We start from the raw sequence: 22598 nt of genomic DNA on the forward strand, positions 1-22598 counted from the left end.
GGATCAGATGCACAGTGGGGAGTGAGGGCCAGAAGTGGGGCCAGGGCCACGACTGGGGTTCTGGCCCCGCCTGGGCCCCCCTTCACTGTGTGACCCTTGGAAAACCCTTGACCCTTTCTGGGCCTCACTGTCCTCTTCCATAAAAACTGATTTCAATCCCTGCCCTACCAGTCAGGCTGCTGTGAGAGGCCAGGGAGACCCCAAGCAAGGCATGCTCTGGGAGGCACGAGTCCTGGTAAAATATAAAAGATGTGTTGCCTCTGTTCCCCCAAGAGCCAAAAACTTCCCCCTGAGCTGATCCTTTCTTTTCTTCTTCAGCTTCACTGACCTCCCTGCCTTGCCTCCTCCAGAAAGACCTCCCTGACTGCTCCAACGGTACACTCCCTGACCCCCATTTGAGGCCGGGTTTGGGGATGAGGGGATTCTAAGCTCAGCCATAAGGAACCAATAAGAGGAGTTGGGGGGAAACAAGATGGAGAAGATCTACACCCCCACCCCCACCCCATCCAGGATTATGGGGCCAGGAGACCCCTCCACAGGGTCAGCTGGGAACAGGTGTCCCCAGCACCTGCCCCACCCACTGAGGCTAAGGAACAGGGGTGGCAGACACATCCAGCAAGTAGAACGGGGTCTCCCAGGGCCCCTGGCCTGAGGCCCAGCCTGCCGCCTCCTGTCTCCCCCCAGCCCAGCCGGGAGACCCACGTCAATGTTGGTGTTGTAGACGATGATCTCCAGCACGGAGTTGTCGGTCGTGGTGTCCACGTTGGTGAGGTCGTACAGCGAGGATGACACAGGCCCGTACGCCCAGTCGGTGAACTTCCTGGACAGGCTCCGAAGCCGCTTGTCCTTGATCTCACGGCTGAGAATGTACTTCAGGATCTGGGGACAGGAAGAGGAACAACTGTCAGCCAGTGGACAGGGCTCGGGCCAGCACAGCTTGGCCCTCCACCCCCACAACAGACAGGGCCTGGGAAGAGTCTCCCACGAGAGCCTGGCCGAGCGCCTGTTACTGTGACCCCTGGGCCCCGCTTTATCTGTGGAATGAGTACAAAGCTTGCTGACCTGTGCATTGCACCAGAGACTGTGAATACCAGAGACAAAGGGGTGAAGGCCCTTTGCACACTTTAGAGAGTTGCACAATCAGCTCACAGATCCTTCCACCGGCTGGGGAGTCTGTTCAGGGAAGAATCTAGGAACTGACCATTTTGAGAAGTAATTTCTGTTTGACCTGAGCTTGAGTTAGAAGTTTCTCCAGCTTTCACATCCCACTCTCAGTCAAGACCCTGCCAATTGAGGCTCACTGCCCTGGCCAGTCAGGGACTGGTGCAAGACACCAGCCTTGGGAATTCCTGGGCAATCTAGTGTTTAAGACTCTGAGCTTCCAACACAGGGGCATGGGTTTTGCTAGGCAGGTAGAATAGGAAAAAGGAGTCCAAAATGGCGGTGGCTAAAAGACAAAGAAGGGAAAAGCCCGTGAAAACAGAACAAAAGAAGGTCCGAGGACCGGAGTGAGGACCTCAGGTAAAACAAACAACACTCTTGGCTGGCCCAATTTACATACAACAGGCCCAGGGAGAGATAAACATATAAAAAGAGGAACCAAAGCTAGCTCTCTCTCTCTCCCGTGCGCTGGGGCGCTCTTCTCCTCGCATCTTTGGATCGACGTGCCCTCGTGCCTCAGAGACGGATTTTCCTGCTATCTTCTAAATAAAATAGAGCTGTAACACTGAGCTGTAGCACTGATTTGTCTAACAAAAGCTATAACATGGTCCTTTCGAGACCTGAGAGCTATAACACAGTCTATCCAAGACCCAAGAGCTGTGACATGCCAAGGGGGCTATAATGTCCATCACTCCAAATTTTTGTTGTGACAAGACAAAGAACCAAGGAACGTGCACTCTCATGACAGTTTGATCCCTGGTCAGGGAACTAAGATCCCACATACCACATGGCACAGTCAAAAGAAGATTAAAATATTAAATTTTTTTGAAAAATTAAGAAGCACCAGGGCTTCCCTGGTGGCTCAGACAGTAAAAGAAAGTGAAAGTGAAGTCGCTCAGTCATGTCCGACTCTTTGCAACCCCATGGACTGTAGCCTACCTGGCTCCTCCGACCATGGGATTCTCCAGGCAAGAATACTGGAGTGGGTTGCCATTTCCTTCTCCAGGGAATCTTCCCGACCCAGGGATCTAACCCAGGGATCGAACCCAGGTCTCCCACATTGGAGGCAGACGCTTTAACCTCTGAGCCACCAGTGGAAGTGGTGTGACAGTAAAAGAATCTGCCTGCAATCCAGGAGATTCGATCCCTGGATCGGGAAAAGGGTATGGCTAAAGGGTATACCCAAAGAAGGGTATGGCTACCCACTCCAGTATTCTTGCCTGGAGAATTCCATGGACAGAGAGCCTGGTGGGCTACAGTCCACAGGGTTGCAGAGTCAGATATGACTGAGCAACTAACACACAAGAAACCACCAGGCTTTTTCAGAGAGATTCGTGAAACCTAGGTCAGCTAGCCTCGCTCTCTGCTGAATGTTAGAGTTACTAGGTCAATTTAAAATTCCCACACCACTGACTAATTCAATCCAGATCTCTAAGGGTGGGGACACCCAGTCATCTGCATGTTGTAAAGCTTCCTGGATGGTCCCAAAGTCCAGGCAAGATGGAGAGTTTACTAGTTCCCCAAAATGAGCCCTGGGAACCGTAAGATGTGGCAGGACTTCCTGGGGCACCAACCCAAGGCCCAGGAAGAGAGTCCTGATGGGGAAGACAATGTCAGGGCCCTGATCTCACGTGACCTAATGGGATTCCCACGTCATCCCACATCTCTCACATCTCTACAGACCAGGCAGGGAGCTTCTGGGGCCAGGGCACATCTCCCCTTCCTGCACCCCAGCCTAGAAGAATCCAAGGACAGGGACTGTGTCCTAAGCATGTCCTAGGCATCTCTATTCCCAGCAGTGACCAACTTGAGCAGCATCCAGAAAGACGTCCAAAGAACAGTGAGTGAAGGAGAGAAGGGAAGTGGGAAGGGTGCGGGGGATTCCCCAAGACTGACAAGGCGTGGTTGGGGTACGGGGAGGGCATATTTTCCTTCAGGGAACCAGGGGGTCATGGAGCCAGACTGCATGCAGGAAGCTTCATCTTGGGCTCCCCAGGGACCTCATATGCCACAGCGGTCCTTGGAGAAAGTTCCAACTTGGCAACCACAATGTGACCCTCCTCAAAGCCCCCAGGAAGCTGTGTCCTTGGGGTGGGCAGGAGACCGGGGAGGCAGGCACACACACAATTGCTCCTTTATCCAAGCTGTTCTTCCTCCCCCCTGCTCCCGCAGAGAATGAAAAGGTCCCTTGTGGGCACCAGCCCTGAGCACTGGGACGGGACCCAAGGCCCTCAGGGCAGCGCCTCCCTCAGCAGCGGCCCTGAGGCTGGCACAGCTGTGCCACCAGGGCTGCTCAACAGCTTCTCCCCCACCTCACTCCCACCCCCAAGCAGCACCCCCTTGCAGCCTCCTCAGAGCCTTGGTCCCCTCCCAGGGCTCAAGATATGAAGGCAGAAGAGGCTCTGCTATGACCCCAGCCCCAACCTGAGTCCTGCCCTTGAAATCAGACCAAGCCACGGCTCCAGCCACTTGGAGAGATGAAAGCCCTCCCCAGCTGAGTCTTCACCAAGGCTCCCAGTTAACCTGAGTTTCTTGGCCCACATCTCAAGGGCGCAAATGGCCACCAGCCACCGCATCCTCCACTGGGGACTTGGCTCCATGTTTCAACCTGACAGACAGCCTGGGATCTCCCCAGAGTTGGGGAGAAGCAGCACATTGGCTCTATATCCAGAGCAGACATTCTGGGCCTCCTGTCCTCACAAGAGACTGAAGGCTCTGAGGGTCAGACACTCAGCCTCCGCTGAGTACCTTGCCACACAGGAATCCTCGGCCACAGAGCTTACATCACTGCAGCCCTAAGGCTCCTCCACCCTGGCCCAGGCAACAGGGTCCCAGGACAGGAGACAGAAACCCAGAGTGTCAGGGCCTGAAGTCCCGAGGGTGGGCCCACGAGCTGCCTGGCCAAGCAAGGCTCTGTGTGCTTAGCCACAGAAGGGCCCCCGGGGGGCTGTGCCTGGTGCCCTCCCGCCTGCCCCCACCTCACCCACCTCGGCCTTGCCCATCTTGGCGGCCAGCTGCAGGGGCGTGAGGCCGTCATTGTTGCGTGTGGTCTCCAGCTCCCAGGTGCGGCTCCTCAGCAGGATCATGTCGTACATGCGCTTGACGAAGTCGTTCTGCGTCTTGAAGTCCTCGGCCACGGTCACCAGGGCATGGAGGATGTTGTTTCCCCGTGAGTCCTGCGAGGTGATGTCCGTCTGCTCGTTCTCCATCAGCATCTGCACAATCTCGGGCTGGTTGGTACAGGCTGCCAGGGCCAGGGGTGTCTCGCCTAGGGGAGCGGGGCACAGGGGCTCGGTTCTCTCCTGGGCCAGATCTTGACTTGGATCTTAGTCAAGATCTCAGATCCAGACCTTCGATCACGGTGATCGCCAAGGTCTAGGACTGGGCCTTCTCCTGACCATCTCAGTGGGAGTGGGAGACTGAAGTTGGATCATTGCTTCAACCTCCTAATGGGTCTCCCTGCTACCACCCTGGCCCTCCAATCCTATCCTCAGCACAGCAGCCAGACTGATCCTGTTAACACAAAAGGCTTGCCTCACCCAGAGCTAAAGTTCAGGTTCCAACAACAGCTTACAAGGCTCTACACCTTCTGACATCATCTCCTCCACTCCCTCCTTACTCACTCCCCTCCAGCCACAAAGGCTTCTTCCTTTCCCCGCCCCCTCCCCAGCACACACAGTTGTTTTTCTACTTCAGGGCCTTTGCACATTCTGTTCCCTCTGCCAGGTGTGCTGTTCCTTCTGCTGCATCACTTCCTCCCTCACTACCTCTGAGTCTTTGCTCAAACATCACCTGTTCAAAGAATCACCCTAACTGCCCTGTTAAAATTGAAACCCACTGCCTTCCTGCCCCAGAACTCCTGATCGCCTTCCCTTGCTTTGCTTTGCTATGCCGTGCTCAGTCATGTCCGACTCTTCTAGACAGCATGGACTGTAGCCCGCCAGGCTCCTCTGTCCATAGGATTCTCCAGGCAAGAATACTGGAATGGGTTGCCATGTCCTCCTCCGGGGGATCTTCTCCAGGGATTGAACCTGCATCTCCTGCATTGGCAGGTGGATTCTTTACCACTGATCCACCTGGGAAGCCCTCCCCTTGCTTTACTTTTTTTTCAACAGCACTTATTATTTTCTAACCTATTACATAACATTCTTAGTTATCATGTTTATTATTGATGGGCTCTCTTCCATCTAGAATGGAAGTTTCATGAGGGTAGAGATCTTGGTTCTGTTCACAGATATATTTCAAATACCTAGAACAATGCCTGGTGTATATAGTAAATGACAAATATTTACTGAGAAAAGAGAAGGCAAGTGACTTACAGATGGTCACACATCAAAGGGGGGGACAGAATCAGGGCTGGACATCGAGTCTTATGCTGTTTCCCTGCCAGTCTCCATCCTGTCCCCTCTCCTCACCCCACCGGACGAAGGTTTCCCAGCCAGGTCAGACCAGAGGCTGCCCAGACCCATCTAGTCCTGTAGGCTAACTAGTCCTGCAGGTTAAAAACAGTAATAATAACAAAAAACACCCAGAAGAGAAAACGGATCCATGGCCATCAATCAGGGCCTTCTAGGAAGAGGCGTTAACTACAAAGTTGTACTTGGAAATTTTTTGGTGGGATGAAGCTCTTTGTTCCCTGTCCTGATCATAGTGGTGGTTACATAACTGTATGCATTTGTGGAAATGAACAGAACTCTACATTAAAATGAGTAACTTCATTGCATCTAAATTACATATATTAAAATTTTTATTTTTCATCTGGGATAAGGCTTCCCTGATGGCTCAGATGGTAGAGAATCTGCCTGCAATGCTGGAGACCCAGGTTCCATCCCTGGGTTGGGAAGATCCCTTGGAGAAGGGAATGGCTACTCACTCCAGTATTTTTGCCTAGAGAATTCCATGGACAGAGGAGCCTGGCGGGCTATGGTCCATGGGTCACAGAGGGTTGGACACGACTGAAGGACTTAACGCAACACAGCCTAACCCCAATTGTTTTTGGACTCCCTAGAGTGTTAGCCAGGGAATTTTCATCTTCTCACTTTTTCCTCCCTGTTGCAGTCCTGAGAGGCACTAGATATAGGGAACAGAGGCAAGAGCTGGCAGCCTGAACGCCTACATTAGCTCCTTGCTACACAGGGACAAGTCATTTCCTTTCTCAGAACCTGTCTCCTCTCCCATCAACTAGGGTTTAAACTGGGTTCTCTTCGTGCCCTCCCTCCGGGTCCTGGTTCCCTGCAGAGGGCTGCTCAGGTGAATGCCTATGTCCCCTCTAAGACCCCCAGGGGACACTTCTGGAATGCAGGCTCCCCCATCTTCCCCACTACTCCGCTGCTTCCTCTCTGGTCCAGCCTGGTGGTCCCATTCGGATACATCAGCCCCTGCCGCCTCCCTGGTCACAGCTCTGTCCTCCAGGGTTCTCCCACACAACCCAGCAGGCAGAGGCTGGCAGTGGGGTCTCCAGCGCTCAGTCTGCTAGCGCCTTTCTCAGGGAAGGAGCCCCGCCCCGCCCTCTGCCCCATCCCGAACCCCGGATCCCGGACCCAAGACCCTGGACCCCAACCCGGGCGGGGGCGCACCCACCGAAGTAGAAGCCTTCGTGCTGGTACTTGGGGTTGAAGAAGACCCCCTTGGCGTGGGCGTTGACGTCCGCCCCAGCCGCGATGAGCGCCGCGGTGATATCTCCTTGCCGCCGCTCTATGGCGATGTTGAGCGCCGTCTGCCCTGTGGACCGGTCGGGGTGGGTGAGGGGCGCTCAGCTGCTGGGACCCGGGGTACCACGCGCTCTGTGGCCGTTCCTTTCTCTAGCCTCTGTACCCTCCATGGATCATTGAGAAATACTAGCTGCCTGTCTGGTCGGCGTCGCCCAGCTACCAAGAGTCCCAACTTCATTCTTTGCTTCATTCTATCTTGCCTGGAAGCAAGGATTATCCTTGGAGCATCTGTTCTGTGCTCCAACGGGAACACAACGGGACAGGGCTACAGTTTTAATTCTGGTCCTCTGGAAGCTCACAGTCTCCCTGAGAATTTAGTGCTACGATGGGGGAAGTACAGGGGCTGTGGTACCCAGAGGTGCTCTTAACACAACCTGGAGGACTGGGGTGCTTCCCAGAAGTGGCCTCTCAGCTGGGATCATGAAAGTGTAGCCAGGCTGGATGGGGCCAACTCAAAGCCTCCTAACTCAGGATAAGAGGTTAGAACTTCAGGGACTTCACCAGTGGTCTGGTGGCTGACTCCATGCTACCAGTGCAGGGGGCCTGGGTTTAACCCCTGGTCAAGGGACTAGATCCCAAATGCTACAACTAAGACCTGGGGCAGTCAAATAGGTAAATATTACATATTTTTTTTTAAAAAAAAGAGATCAGAACTTTATCTTAAAGGCTACAGGAAGGCATAAAGGCACTGAAGCAGAGAAGTGACATGACCGAAGTTTGGGGGTTTGTACATATGTGTTTCAGATCACTCTGGCTGCAAAATTGGAAGATGTGTAAAAAGGAGCCCAGACATGTGAAGAGCTGTCCATCCAGTGCACCCAAAGATCCTTAGGAGGAAGAGTCCTCAGGATGGTCTGTGGGGTTTGGAGGAGGCGTGCCTCTAGCCTGGGTGCTGGGTGCACAGTGCCCTGATGACTAAGAAAGAGAACAGGGGAGAAGAAGCAGGGAGGGAGCAGGGGGACATTGACCTTGTTGGTGGAGCCTAGAGAACCTCCAGACAGAGGGGACTGGAAGCCGGGGGGTAGGGAGGTCTCAGAACTTCCTACCAGAAATAGCATTTTCCAAAGAGCTGTAATCATGCCATACATAAAAATTAAGCCTGGTGGATTAAAAAAACTAAGAGTTTTAAAAAACCAGTAAATTGTTTGTAAACTAAACTTTTAATTTATTTATTTTAATTGGAAGATAATTTACAATATTGCGACTTTTTGCAGTGAAAACCTTCTTAAGCAAAATCCAAAATGCAGAAACCATAAAGAAAAAAAAATATTTTCTTACATAAAAATTAAACACGCTTCCATAAAAATTAAACACATTTCTGTGTTTCAAAAGACATCTTAAAGAAAGTGAAACAAGTGATAGACTGCAGGAAATATTTGAGATGAATAAAAGAGGCAATGTGTTTTTAAGAGTCCATAATGGATTAAGAGCTGCTACAAATCAATAAAAAGACAAGAAGCCTAAAAGAAAACTGAGAAAAGATTATTAACAAGCACATCACAGGGAAGAAAATACACACAGCCAATACAGAAAATTAAAGATATTTGGAATCAGTGGTAATCAGGAAGAGGAAATTTTGAACTTAATGATTTAACACTTTTCACCCACCAGACTGGCAAAAACCAATAATAGTAATAATATATATATATATATATATATATATATACATAAATAGATACACATAAATAAACTTACTTTATCCCATGAGAAAAATAAATTCCCAAGCAAGATTCCCACCTGCAAAAAGCTGACATGTTTAGCACTCATGACATATCAGCAAAATGACATCAAGTTATTCTTGGGCCAGTCATTTGTGTCACAAGCATATCATAAGATCCTAACAGGATGTTTATTGACTCCAAAAAATCAAAGACACACCTTACTGATAATCCACAATGGATTTCCTGAGCAGGAAACATCCCACGTTTGGTCTCACTGCCCCCTCTCCAGCCCACCTCAGACAGAAGCCATAAAACCAAGACCCACATGGGGCTGTAATAATGCTAATGGTGATTTGACTTCCCCAGTAGTCCAGTGGCTAAGACTTCATGCTCCCAGTGCAGGGGGGCCTGGGTTCAATCCTTGGTGGGGGAACTAGATCCCACATAGACCACAACTAAAGATCTCACATGCCACAACTAAATTTCCCATGTGCTGCAACTAAGACCAGGAACAATAAAAATAAATATTTTTTAAAATGGAGTGTCTTATATTTTAGACATGGTGCCTATGACATATTTTTTTGAAAAAAATAATGATGATGACAATACTACCAGTTGCCATGTGCTAGCCCTGCCCAGTTCTCTAACCTCATCTCCAGCCTTCTTGCCATCACTCAGCTGTGTCAAGTTCAGTCCTGTCTTGGGCTTTCGCTCTTGCCTTGTCCTGGAGCCTTATCATGCCAGCTTCGGGTGCCCTCTGACCACCCACACTAAAGTTGCCCATGCCCAATCACTCTTGATGACATTATCTTTTCTGGTTTTTTTTTTTTTAAACTTTCCTTTTCATAGAGATTTCCATCAGTTTTGAAATTACCTTATTTAGAGCCAAGAAGCTTCAATCTGGTCTTATTCAATCCTGTGTTCTGGGGCCAAAAGCACTGCCTGGCACATGGTCAGTGCTTCAGATTGTTTGTAGAATGAAGGAAGGTGCTGGGCACCATGTTAAGTGCTTTGGGCTTCAGAGACAGCACTGCTTGTGTGTGGCATGATTCCCGCTCCCCTGCCCCCCCACAGGCAAGTACCTTCATAGGCCTCCTCCGTGTACTCGGCATTGATGAACCTGTCTAGGATGTCATTTTCCTCAGCAAAGGCGAGAAGGATCCGCACGATCTCCTTGGTATTGGGGTTGATGTTTAACAAGGCCTTCATCAGGCAGGTCTTCCCTGTGTCCAAGGCTGTCAGCTTGTGCATGAGGAAGTCTGCAGGCAGGAGGGCAGGATGGAGCCACAGTACAGTGGGGCCCCGGCTGCCCTGGGACCGCCCAGCCCGGAGGAGGGGAGACTGGATTGTGGGGGCTGCAGCCCCAGACCGCAAGACCCTGCCCAGTCCCTCCGCCAAGCTCCCTGCCCCAAGCTCCTCCCCTCCCTCTTTCCTGTCCAGTTCTTCCTCCTCCAGCCCCCTGGCTGGCCCTTCCTCCCAGGTGAGTTACCCAAAGTCTTATCAGAGACCTTTTGCTCATGGCCTTCTGTACCATCTCCCTGGCAGGGGGCAGTCCCACCCACTGCCTGACTTCCCATTGTCCACCTCAGAAATCTCAAGCCCACCACCCCTCACCCTGGTTGCTTACACATGGAGCTAGCCACCTGCCTTTAACTCGCTACTTCCCTGGTCCTCAAGATGGCTCAGGCCCCATCAGCCACCAAGTCTCCCAAGTCCAAGTGGCACCACCCTGGATTCACTCCTCAGGTCTTGGAGTCCACGAAGAGCTGTTCTCTGTCTCCCAGGCCTGCTGCTGGGGTTCCAGCTCTGCCTGAACAGCGGCCTTCTCCAGATTTACCCCCATCCTCCGCCGAGTAGCCAGACCATGATCACAACCTGTCTAAGCCCTTCCATGGCTCCCCACTGCCCTCAGAATCAGGTTCGAAGTCGCCAGCCCAGCATTTAAGGCTGGAGGTCAGGGCAAGTGGTGGGGGAGAGAGGGAGGTGGACGGCAGGGGCTGAGCAGGAGCCCCAGCCCTAAGCCCTGGGCCACGGGCGGGCACTGACCAGGCACGTCCAGGCTGTGGCGCCGCTTGCAAAGCTCCTGCAGCTCCCCCAGCAGCTCCAGCAGCTCCTCCACGCAGCCCTCCGACACCGCCGTAAAGATGCGTTTCTTCAGCCGCTTCTTTTTGCGCCTTTGCTCTTCCTTGGCCAGGTTTGCACTGAGGCCAGAAAATGTTTCCAGCTCACAACGTGTGCATCGCCCCTCCCCAGGGTCTCACCTTCCTCCAACAGAGCCACTGTGCCCACAGGCTCTGCCCACAGGGCGCTGCACCAGTATTTACATCTGCCCTTCACAATGCCTGACGTCCCCTCCCTTAGTGCTGGGGGAGGGGGTGGGGGGATTCGTGTGCTGCTCCGCTTCTAATCCAAAGGCAATCACGTTTTAGCAAACTATATCTCTGGTTCCACATTGTAATGATCAGGAAAGATTCGTACCTAACCGTTCATCGTGAAGACCTCGAAAGCACGAGATCACAGGAAGAGAAACTGCACCTTCATATTTTGTGTTGTTTGAATATTTTTAATATATTCAAATATCTCTCTCCCCACCCCCACACTCGAAATAGGCAGCTGTAGTAACACACTGCTGCATAATCCTTCTCTGTGTGTGTGTTCTTGTAAAACACACACTGATGTTTGATGGTTGCATGCATGTATTTTTAGTTTAAGTATATGGCATTGCATTAAGTTCTCATTCTATTGCGTGCTGTTATTCTGGTGTTTTATGATGAATGGATATTACTTTTATAAAATGTAATACTCCTTCCCTTCCCCCCAAAAATGACCTACAGGCCACTGCCATGGGCCCAGACATTGGGCCCAGACATTGGGCCCAGACATTGGGCCCAGCAGTAGCGGCCTCTTTCTCTCTTCTGCAGGGTCCTGGTGCCTGGCCCCTCTAGCACTGCCTGGGGGCACAGTGGGAGGAGGGGAGGCCCCGGCTCACCTGGGACTGTTGGGATTGGACGGGGTCTCTGTCACATCATCCTGAGGAGATTGTGGGGAATCCATGTCATCACAGTTGCCAGAGACACTGGAGAGGAGTGGGGAGGGACAAGTTTTTAAATGGACAATGGTAGCATGCCACAGCCAGGCCCGGCCGTGTGGCCCAGGGCAAGTCCCTGCCTACCCGCTGAGGCCAAGGGCTGGAGTACTCACCATTGCCGGATGTTGGAGTCCATGGGCTTAGAGAAGATGGGGGGAGAGGTCTTGGCAACCGTGGGGTTGGGCTCAAACCCTTCTATCTCCAGGAAGAAGTGTGCACTGGAGGGACACCCAAACAAGCCCATTAGAGCTGGGCAGGGCTTGTTCACCTGTGTGTCCTGCAACCCCGCTGCAAGGGTGCCCACCTCGCTGAGTGCTCACTCCCGGTTAGGCCCAGACAAGCCTGGAAGGCCCAGAGCTAGTCCAGAAATGAGGCATAAGCGAGGTGAGGGCAGGGCTCACTCATACATTGGGCCCCACCTTCCTGTCTCCTGCCCATCAAAAGCCCCTCCGACTTGACCTAAAATCAAATCATTCTTCCAAAAGAGAGGAGCAAACCCCTAGTTGAGAGCCTAAGGCCAGGCTTCTAGGCTGCCTCTGCCTCTCCTATTGTGTGGCCCCAGGTAGTCACTCACTTTCTCTGGGTCAAGTGTCCTCCCCTAGAGATACTGGGCTAGATGCTCCCTAAGGCCTGGACTCAGGAGCAACGCTGCTCCAGAGCTGTCTCCTTATGGACCGTCCAGCTGAAATGGGCATCAGCGATCACCCTATGCGATCGATCACCTTCCTCTGCACCCCTGCAGTCCCCCAGAACTATCATCCCAAAGTTGTCCCCATGCCACTACGGCAGCTCTGACCCAGCGACTGAAGACACATCTGCTAGCAGCTCAGCCCCAAAACATCCTGGCTGAGATGTGCTGACTGTCTCCAGGCAGAGCCGGACGACTCTCACACCAGCAGCTCTTTCCCCAGTTGGTCCAACCCCTGCCCTTCCTCCATCCCACCCTACCTCTCTGGGCTCAGTAGTGCATTTACTAACAAACATTTACACGTACAATCTGCCAAGCACTATTTTAGGAGCTGGGGAACACTGTGGTGAACAAGTAGACAAAAATGCCTCCCCTTGCAAAGCTCCTGTCCCAGTGGGCTGGTAAGAAGAGACCAGGTTATAGCACAGGGAAGCCATTGCTTTCCTTGCTCTAGACAACAACACACTGTCTTTCATCTGTAAGTTCTTCAGTGGCGGGAACTACAGTTGCAGCATCCTAAGTCTCTAGAACACAACCCTGATCGTGATACTCAGAAGACCTAACAATGGATGAGTGTAAGGATGGATAGGTGAAAGATAAATGAGTTGAAAAAAAAAATGACTGGTTGGACAGATGAGTGGATGGTTGAATAGGTAGGTAGATGATGGATAGTTTGGAAGGATGAATGGATGGATGGATGGATGGATGGATGAGGAATGAATACTTGGCTGGTAAACAGGTGGACAGATGGAGAGACCAATAAGGAAACAAACCAACATAACCCTAAACTGTAAACTGTGGGAGGTTGCTTCCCTCAACAGGAAGCTGAAGGCTGTGACTGAGAAAGGTCTTCAGTGTCGGGAAGGAGGGTAACGAGAGTTGAGCTGCAAAGGACCCAGTTGTGGGTCAGGAGCTAACTCCTGGGACGGCCTGTCCCACACCTGCCCTGCCTGCCGCTGCACATGCCGTATCTCACCCACCAGCATGAGCAGACGTCAAGGTCTTGGCCAGGTGACATCCTGGCTCCTGACCCGCAGCAGCTGCTCTTTGTTTACTCCTATCTTTGACCCAGCCCAAAAGGAGCCACCACCCACATGCCGTTAACACAGGCAGGCAGACAGCCCTGCATCATTTCTCCTGCATTTCTATTCCTCTGAAGGCAGAGAACGATCCCTAGGCAACCCCTGGGCTGGGGAGGACTCTCTGTTACTTTGTCCCATGGAGAGCCCAAGGGCTCTGAGCTTCAGGGCCCTCTATAGCCTTTGTCCTGTGCCTGTGTCCCTGGGTAAGGCAAGGCCCAGGGGACAGGAACCCCAGCAGCCTCTCACAGAGAGGGGCATGATGCTTCAGGAAAAGCTCCAGGTCCAAAAATTTCTCTCAAATCTGGAGTTTTTGGTGCCTCCAATTTAACTGTTAGTACATATTTCCTTAGCAGTCAGAGCTGCCATCTTTATTTATGTATAATATTTAATTTTCTTTTTCTTTGTAAACCTGAGTCCTATACTCAGTTCTGAGGGAGATGCCTAAATCTTTGGGGTCTGGGGAGAAGTAGGCACGTGAGGGCCCTCAAAAAGCCTTGGGAAGGAGAAGGGATCACCTATTTGGAAGACCAAGGTCACACCTCACCCCAGGCCCTTGGCTGGGCAGGGGTCATGGGCAGAGCTGAGCCTGGAACTAAGTTCATGAGCCAGGCTGGGCCCAGAAGGGCAGCCTGACTGCACGAAGAACCTGGGATTTTCCTAGAACGCTGTCCTCAGTCCTTCTGAGGTCCAAACCTCCCCTGGGAAAGTGAGAGGGGAGGGAAGGGGGACGGGAGGCAGGAAGCTTCAAAGTTATCGCTGCTCTAGGACTGGCCTGGAGGACCAGGGGTTAAGACTATGCTTAATGCAGGGAATGGGTGTTTGATCCCTGATGGGGGTACTAAGATCCCACTTGCCATGAGGAAAAAAAAAAACCACGCAGGTATCTCTGCTCCTACTCAGGCAAGCCTCTCCAGAAACAGGCTTCCCCCACAGGCCTCTGACACCTGTCTGATCTCCATGTCCACCCAGTCTTCTCTCTTATGCTCCAGATTGGAGCTTCCACCTGTGTGTGCCTCTAGTACCTCTCAGCCAGCATTTCACACCTGAACTTGGCTCTTTCCTCCTGACCTTGCTCCTGCTCCTCTGAAGTGCTGATGTCAGAGACAGCCCTGTCATCCATCCGGATCCCCCCATCAGAACTGAAAATGTCTCTCCGTCCTCCTTTGCCCTCCCCTCCTATAGTCGATACTTCAGACTCCATGATGCTAATACCTCTTTGATCCCTGCCTGCTTCTCCATGCCTCACCACCAGGCTAACCACCTATCACTGGGGCAACAATCACAACAGACTCCCCTCTGATCCATCATCCACACAGATCACCCAGAGTATCATTGCTGCTGCTGCTAAGTTGCTTCAGTCACGTCTGACTCTGTGCGACCCCATAGATGGCAGCCCACCAGGCTCCTCTCTCCCTGGGATTCTCCAGGCAAGAATACTGAAGTGGGTTGCCATTTCCTTCTCTAACGCATGCATGCATGCTAAATCGCTTCAGTTGTGTCCGACTCTGTGTGACCCTACGGACAGCAGCCCACCAGGCTCCTCCGTCCACAGGATTCTCTAGGCAAGAATACTGGAGTGGGTTGCCATTTCCTTCTCCAAGAGTATCATTTCCACAATGCAAACCTCGCCATGCCCTCCCTCTCACACAAAAGCCCTCCATAGCTCCCCACTTCCCCCAAGATATCCAATCTCAACTGACAGCCAAGACCCAGCCTCAGAGGGGTTCATCTCCCCCACCCACCCAACATTTTAGCCACATGGGACTCCTCACTGGTTCCTGCCCCAAGCCCTGCCTGGAATGCTCTTTCCCTTCCTGTCTACCTGCCATCATCCACAGTAATACCAGCTCTTCTACAAAGTACCCACAGAATCAGAACAACCCTCCCCTCCTCAGGCCCAGACCACCCTCTCTCCAGGCCACTCCCCGAATTCTCCCTGGGGGCCCCCTCACCATCCAGACTGTGAGCAGAGGTGGGTGTTCTTTCTCTCGTGTCCCAATCTCCCCAGCCTGGGCCCAGCCCTGGGCCTGGTGCTCGAAAGACCTCAGCAATTATCACTCGAACCAACAGAAGGGAAAGCACCAAGCTCACCTCGGCCTAAAACAGGCCTGGGACGGAGTAAAGGAGGCGGGGCAAACGGGCCAAGCTAGACCAGGGCCCACCCGGGGCCAAGGGAAGCACAGCTGGGGTGAGGGAGGGCGCTCAGGTTGAAAGTGAGAGAGTCAGTCACTCAGTCGTGTCTGACTCTGCAACCCCATGGACTGTAACCCACCAGGCTCCTCTGCCCATGGGATTCTCCAGGCAAAAATACTGGAGTGGGTTGCCATGCCCTCCTCCAGGGGATCTTCCTAACCCCGGGATCAAACCCAGGTCTCCCCCATTGCAAGCAGATTCTTTACTAGAGCCACTACTCAGGCTGAAGGGCACCAAATCAGCTGAGGGGGCAGGGGGACTGCAATGGGGTCAGCTCCAGGGCCAGCTGTGACCCCAGAGAAGTACTTTCTCTGCTCCCACCTCCCCCGCGTCCTCACCTGGGAGTGGTCATAACTGTCCCGGCCCTGCCCCATTCCCAGGGGCCCTGGGGAGTGACAATGACAATAACAACAAGAAAGACAAAGTTCAAGGCAATAAAACACCATCGGGGCCAACAAGTTTGGTGCCAAGCACCTTGTTGGCACAACTGCAATTAACCATCACTCTATGGACTGGTGCCCCCCTTACACAGGTGGAGTTGGAGAGCTTGAATTACCTGGCTGGGCACCCAGTGGCTATGAAATCCCCCCAGGGGACATGGAAAGTGTACCCAGGAGGGAGCCCCTGCTAACCTGGAATTTCCACCCACTTTTCAGCGCCTTGTCTCAAGATGACTTCCAGCAACTCCCTGCCTCCCCAGAAACCTTTCTGAATGTTTCTGCCTCAGTGCCCCAGTCCCTCCAGTCGTACTGACCTCTCCAGCTCAGCCCCAGAGTATGCAGGGCTCCCCGCTCCACACACATACATCCCCACTTATACCTGGCTGGGCACCGGGCCACCCAAGGTGAGATAAGAATGGCGTCTCAGGTCCACCCCCAGCAAGTGCTCCCTGAAAGTGGGCGCCAGGCCCCTCCCATGCCTCTCACCGCAGCACCCAGGCCCACATCTACTGGCCCTACCTCTTTTTGGTGGGGGTGATCTCAGATGGCCTCTTCTCCTGCATGATGGCAGGGTTCACAAAGGGGATGGTGGCTCTTCTGCCCGTGAGGGGCACCATCTCCTTGGGGTGGGCTTTCATGGCTGGAACACAATTGCAGTGCAGATGCTCAGGTTGAGGGGACACGGAGGAGCTTCAGGGGGGTTTTCAGACCATGTGGCCCCTGCTCATACTCCCTAGGATGGAATTCTCCTTCTATCTTTCCAGGCTGCCAACCCTGCATAAGGTTGACATCCCTGGTGGCTCAGATGGTAAAGAGTCTGCCTGCAGTGCAGGAGACCTGGGTTCGATCCCTGGGTCAGGAAGGTGCCCTGGAGAAGGGCATGGCAACCCAATCTAGTATTCTTGCCTGGGAAATCCCATAGACGGAGGAGCCTGGTGGGCTACAGTCCATGGGGTCACAAACAGTCAGACACGACTGAGTGACTAACACAACTGTGTATAGATGGTCCCTGCAGTTTCTCTTGATCCCTGCTTCAGCACCCCTGCTCCTGGGAGTCCTAGGAGAGCCCATCAGCGCTTCCAGGTAGAGACCACCATGCCCTTGACTTCTCTCCAGTCATCTGCCCCAGCCCCACCCATCTCCAGGTAGATTCCTGAGAATTAACTCTGTTTTTTAAGTGTCTCAGGATCTGTGTTCAGAATGCTCCTTGACAGAGCAGGACTGTCACCTCCTTTGTTCTAGACACTATGCTCCTAGTAATACAGCCCAGCTCTCTCTGGTTTTTTAATTTCTCACACCCCCGGTGCTCTCCTGCTAACACACAGGTCATCTTTCTCCCCTCCCCAAAGCTGAGTGTAACCAGCCTAGTGGCTATCTGCCCATTGGAGGGAGCAGCTGAGCCTCACCCCGCTCAGCACAGACCTGTCTCACTGATGCTCATATGGGCTGGACCCTATGTTGGGCTGGAGGGAGTACAGGAAAGAGGAACTGCTACGTCTTCCAAGAAAACTGAAAGGAACTTAGAGGTTTCTGTGTGGATGGGGAGGCCTGTCCAGGCAGAGGGGATAGCCTGAGCAAAGACCAGGGGTCAAGAAAGTTCAGCAAGGAACAAGGAGCTGGTGTGACTGGATCCCTGGGCAGTAAGAGGCTCAAGAGCATGTTGGGCCTGGAACAGCAGCAGGAGTTGGCTGAGCCTGAGGGCAGGGGGGACATGAGAGGGATCTGGGTCCTATAGGAGACAGCACGAGGGAGAGGGAGGAGACCAGAGGCCAGGAGGAGGCTGCCGCCGGGGCCAGCAAGCTGGGGTGGTGGGCTGGCCCTAGAGGAAGGGGCGGACAGGGGAAAGGGCTGTGTGGATAGGAGGGAGATGGAGGAGACCAGAGGCCAGGAGGAGGCTGCCGCCGGGGCCAGCCAGCTGGGATGGTGGGCTGGCCCTAGAGGAAGGGGCGGACAGGGGAAAGGGTTGTGTGGATAGGAGCTGACTCTGCAGTTAGCTTGAGCCACCCTTGGAGACACGGAGAGGCCAGAGGGGGTGATTTCTATAAGAAGAGCCCAGCTGGGTGGAGGGAGGCCATTGGTGATCCTGACCCACATAGGAGAGCTCTCTGGAGGAGGTGTCTGGATTGTGCTGTGTTCTGACTGTGTGTATTAGTGTTAGTCGCTCAGTCATATCCGACTCTTTGCAACCCCATGAACTGTAGCCCACCAGGCTCCTCTGCTCATGGAATTCTCCAGGCAAGAATACTGGAATGGATGCTTGGGACTAGTGCACTGGAACGACCCAGAGGGATGGTATGGGGAGGGAGGAGGGAGGAGGGTTCAGGATGGGGAACACATGTATACCTGTGGCGGATTCATTTTGATATTTGGCAAAACTAATACAATTATGTAAAGTTTAAAAAAAAAAAAGAATACTGGAATGGGTTGCCATTCCCTTCTCCAGGGGATCTTCCCAACCCAGGGATGGAACCCAGGTTTCCTGCATTGTAGGCAGATTCTTTACCATCTGAGCCACCAATGAAGCCTGATATGTAGAATTACACTATTACAATGATTTTATGTTGTATTTTTAGCCATATACATTTTGTTGGAGGCCTGGTTACAGACTGGGTATTGTAAGAGACCACAATCCTATAAATTAGACAAGATGTAAGTAATGGATCTAGCGACACTGACAAAGACATAGAGCAGACACAGAGGCACAAAGCACAGACAAATTTGAAAACAAATTGAAACAGCGATTAACCAGTTTCAGGGGAAGATTTTCCTTAGCCCTGGAAAACAGATTTAAACCAGTATTTTTAAAGATAGAAACCATAAGATTATAATCACATCTACCAGTTCACTTAGTCCTCTATACCTCATTCTTTCTGTTAACAGCTTTATGAAGCCATCAGGTTTCCCATTAAAATTATTTGCACTGCTCCAAAAGTCCCTTTTATAACTCTTCTTGAAGGGGAGGCATTTTTGCAGAGGCATCAGAGTGAAACCATAGCTATCTAAAGTGACAAAAAGACTTAAGAAGGCACGTTTAAAGCAACCAGGTTACTGCTGATGCAGATATTCTAGATTATATGGAATTCTGATGTGTCTTGGTAAAGCGTTCAGTCATAATTCTAGTTATTATCTGAAAGTGCTGTGCATCACAGCAGTAACCTGGTTGAGACTGTAGTGAGGTTTAGAAATGAGAGAGCCTCATTACCAACTCCACTCCCCCCCGCCCCACCCCACCACCAACTAAACATGAGCAGCCCTGGAAGAGGGGAAGAGAAGGGGGTGGGGGCAGGGAGCATCAGCCCTGGAGTGCAGGCACCCTGAGGCAGGGAGCTCCGAGGGGGGGCCTCAGGCATTCCATTAAGAAAGACCCATCAGCACCAGGTCCCTGGCCATATCCCCAGTCATACCACCTCCATCAGCCCAAAGCGGCCTGTAGACAGATGGGGTTAAAGGCTGGGCTGGGCCAACACTGGAAGAGAGGAATGGAGGGCAAGTCCCTTATCCCTCCCTGAGACTCAGTTTTCCCTTCAGAGAAATGGGCTAAAGGATCTTTTATATCTCTCACCTATGACCTTTGGCTGCTCCATCTTCTCTGCCCTGGCCAGTGAGTATAGGGCAGTCCCTGCCTGAGCAGGAGAGGGTCAGGAGAACTGTGGCTGGAGAGACTGCAGCAGCTATAATTAGCTGCCTGAGTCACCTCGTAAACCTGTGTTCTCACCTGCTGGACTCTCTCACAGGCCTGGCCCTCCCTCTCTCAGGGATTCGGCTTCCTCCCCTGGGAAGTGCCTCCCAAGCCCCGGCACTGACTGGAATGGCCTTTCCTGGGAGATGGTGCTGGCCTGGGGCCACAAGGCCCACCCCCATCCAGGGCTTGCTGGCTCAGCCCCTGTGAGACACCTGGGCCCCATCCCTCTCAGGCTCTGGGGCCTTCTCATCCCATCCTGAGCCCCCATCACACTGCTGCCCTGGAGTTCATGTCCCCAGGGCCTGCTAGAGGCGTCAGGAGCGTCACCTCTGCCCTGGGCAGCTATGAGTGTCCGCCCTCCCTGAGACCCCCAAACCTCGGTGGAAGGTGCCCACTTCCATCAGAGCCTGTGCTCTCACACACTCCCAGTGGCCAAGAGCTCACATCCAACTTTGCCTCCCCTGCTGGGGGCCCAAGCTTTCTCCCAGTCCCAGCTGAGACCAATCAGCAAAGGGCAGGCAAGGCCCAGAGGGACCCCTGAGGTCCTCGCTCTGGGCCCCCTGGGACCTTGAAGAACACTCGATACCTGTGCGGCAAAGACTCATCTGGTGAAGTCCAGGTGTGGCAGTGGCTGCCTTCCTCTCAGATCACCGCATGTCCGGGGCCCAGGGCCCCCCGGCGGGACTACAGCCAAGGCGGCGAGAGGCTCTCATCGTAGTCAGAGGGATGGCTGGAATGAAGTGTCAGAGGCAGAACTGGCTGGGTCACCTGCCCTTGGTGCCAGGCAGGCCACGCCCACCAGCCACAGCTCCAGCTCCAGCCCACCGCCCACGTGTGCTGCCTGAGTCACCCACGCCCACAGGGCAGCCTCACCCCAACCCAGGAGAAGACGGGGAGATGGCAGGTACCAAGACTAAGGGTCTGGTCCAACTCTTCTCTGGTATTTGATGCCTCACATCATGACCCTCATCACATTTACTTCCCAAGGATGCTGTGAGAAGTCAGAGATCCTGCTGGTAGGAAGGCCAAATGAACTGAGTGCTCAGGGCCAACACTGGGAGGCAAGGCCACCACCAAGGGTTGGCCCACTGACCCCATAGTGGCCATCTCCAAGGCTTGGTTTCCATTCTTCAAAACCTGGGATCAAGTCCCCTTGGAGACAGAAGTCTCCATTCAATGCTTCCCAGCAGAAATTATGCACCACAGACCTGGGTGTCAGACAGCTTCACCCCTAGACACTATGACCTTGGGCAAGTCATTTCTCATGAAACTCCATTTCTTCATTGTGAAATGTGCATAATAAACCCACCTTGCAGAGGTACCACACAGCTTACATGCAACAATACGTAGAAAGGGCTAGAACAAGGACCAGAGCACAGAAAGAACTCTATAAACAATGACAGCTATGAATTGTTATTGTTTTATCCTGCATTCAACTGCCAGGCCACCTGCTTCCAAGGCCGGAGCATCAGGGGAGACTCTGAGCCCTCCCTCCTCGCCCAGGCCACAGCTGTGAGGAGGGTGGAGCAGGGCTGGGGCAGCCCTGACGGTCTCTGCATCACTCAGGAATTACACACCTGTTCCCGCAGGCAAGACAGGACTGGGATGGAGCAGGAAGTCTCTGCTGACAGGGACAGCGCCGGTGAGCCATGTGGCAGGGACTTCCTCGGGTGCCATGGGGACAGGGCCCTCCATCTCTCATCAACACAACCTGCCAGGCCTGGGCCGAGGCAGGAGGCAGGCCAAGCTTCTGACCATGGACAGCAGGACCTGTGGCCAGTAAGGGGCAGAAAAGCTGGATCCGTGGCTGACAAGCTTCAGGTGTGGGTGAAGAGGGGGCCCCAAAGCTTCCCAGGTGATCCAGTGGTCAAGAATCTGCCTACTAATGCAGGACACACAAAAGACACGGGTTTGATTCCTGGGTCAGGAAATTCCCCCAGAGTAGGAAATGGCAATTAACTCCAGTATTCTTGCCTGGAAAATTCCAAGGACAGAGGACCTGGTGAGCTACAGTCTAAGGGGTTACAAGGAGTCAGCACAACTGAGCACATGCGTACACGCACACGCGCGCACACGACCCAAGCACACATCCCAGCTTCATCACTCCCTGAAACCCCATTAAAGCCCCATCTTAGATCAAACATAGTCTGTCCTCTATTACTCCAGTAATTGCCCCTCCTGACTCAGCCCCCACCCCTTCCAGCTTGCTCCTCCCTGACTGCCTCTGAGCCTAAGGGTGGAGCTGTTGCCCAACTTGAGTATTTGCATTTTCCCGTGTGTGTTAGCACATTTTCTCAAAGGCCAGACTGGCTAAAATGGCCCCTGTCTCCCTCCCAAAGGCAAGCAGTATGCCCAGCATGGAGAAAGGGGAGCCCCCCTCTGCTGTGTGTGGAGTAGGGGCTGGTCTGCATTCAATTCCATTTAATCCAACACATCATGGGAGCCCACACTGGGAGGTCAGGCAGGAAGCCAGGGCTCAATGTAGGGTTCAGAACTGGGGAAAGTGGTCTCCACCCTCAAGGAGCTGTGAGCCACAAGGGATCCAGGCTCAGGTAGAAAATCTAACCCCACCAAACAGGTTAGAGGACAAAGAGGACTCGGGCTACCCAGGAGGAGGAAGCGCCTCTAATGGGGGATGGGGGAGGGATTCAGTGAAGAATTTTGGGGTTGGACTTGGAAAGAGGGAGTGATAGGGACAGAGTAAAAGGACAAAGTAGGTGATTAAAGCACCTCCCTGGTGGCACAGTGGTAAAGACTCTGCCTGCCAATGCAGGAGACTCGAGAGATGTGGGTTCAATCCCTGGGTTGGGAAGATCCCCTGGAGGAGGACATGGCATTCCCCTCCAGTATTCTTGCCTGGAAAATTCCGTGGACAAAGGAGCCTGGTGGACT

The 22598-nt window shown here is 53.0% G+C and overlaps 1 protein-coding gene across 2 annotated transcripts in view; it reads right to left on the reverse strand.

Moving 5' to 3' along the window:
- TRPV3 (transient receptor potential cation channel subfamily V member 3) overlaps positions 1-20454 on the reverse strand; it is a 34645-nt gene extending 14191 nt beyond the window's left edge. The window contains exons 1-9 of one of the 2 annotated variants that reach the window (XM_015458625.3): positions 20293-20454; positions 16544-16664; positions 11735-11839; positions 11523-11609; positions 10580-10734; positions 9616-9792; positions 6742-6882; positions 4149-4429; positions 703-879 (exon numbers count right to left, since the gene is read on the reverse strand). In XM_015458625.3, the coding sequence (XP_015314111.1) occupies positions 703-879; positions 4149-4429; positions 6742-6882; positions 9616-9792; positions 10580-10734; positions 11523-11609; positions 11735-11839; positions 16544-16664; positions 20293-20311 (1263 nt within the window). In that variant the 5' untranslated portion in view covers positions 20312-20454. 2 annotated transcript variants of the gene reach the window in all.
- Positions 20455-22598: the final 2144 nt, after the last annotated feature.

This window comes from Bos taurus, chromosome 19 (assembly GCF_002263795.3).
Source record: "Bos taurus isolate L1 Dominette 01449 registration number 42190680 breed Hereford chromosome 19, ARS-UCD2.0, whole genome shotgun sequence".
Lineage (NCBI taxonomy): Eukaryota > Metazoa > Chordata > Mammalia > Artiodactyla > Bovidae > Bos > Bos taurus.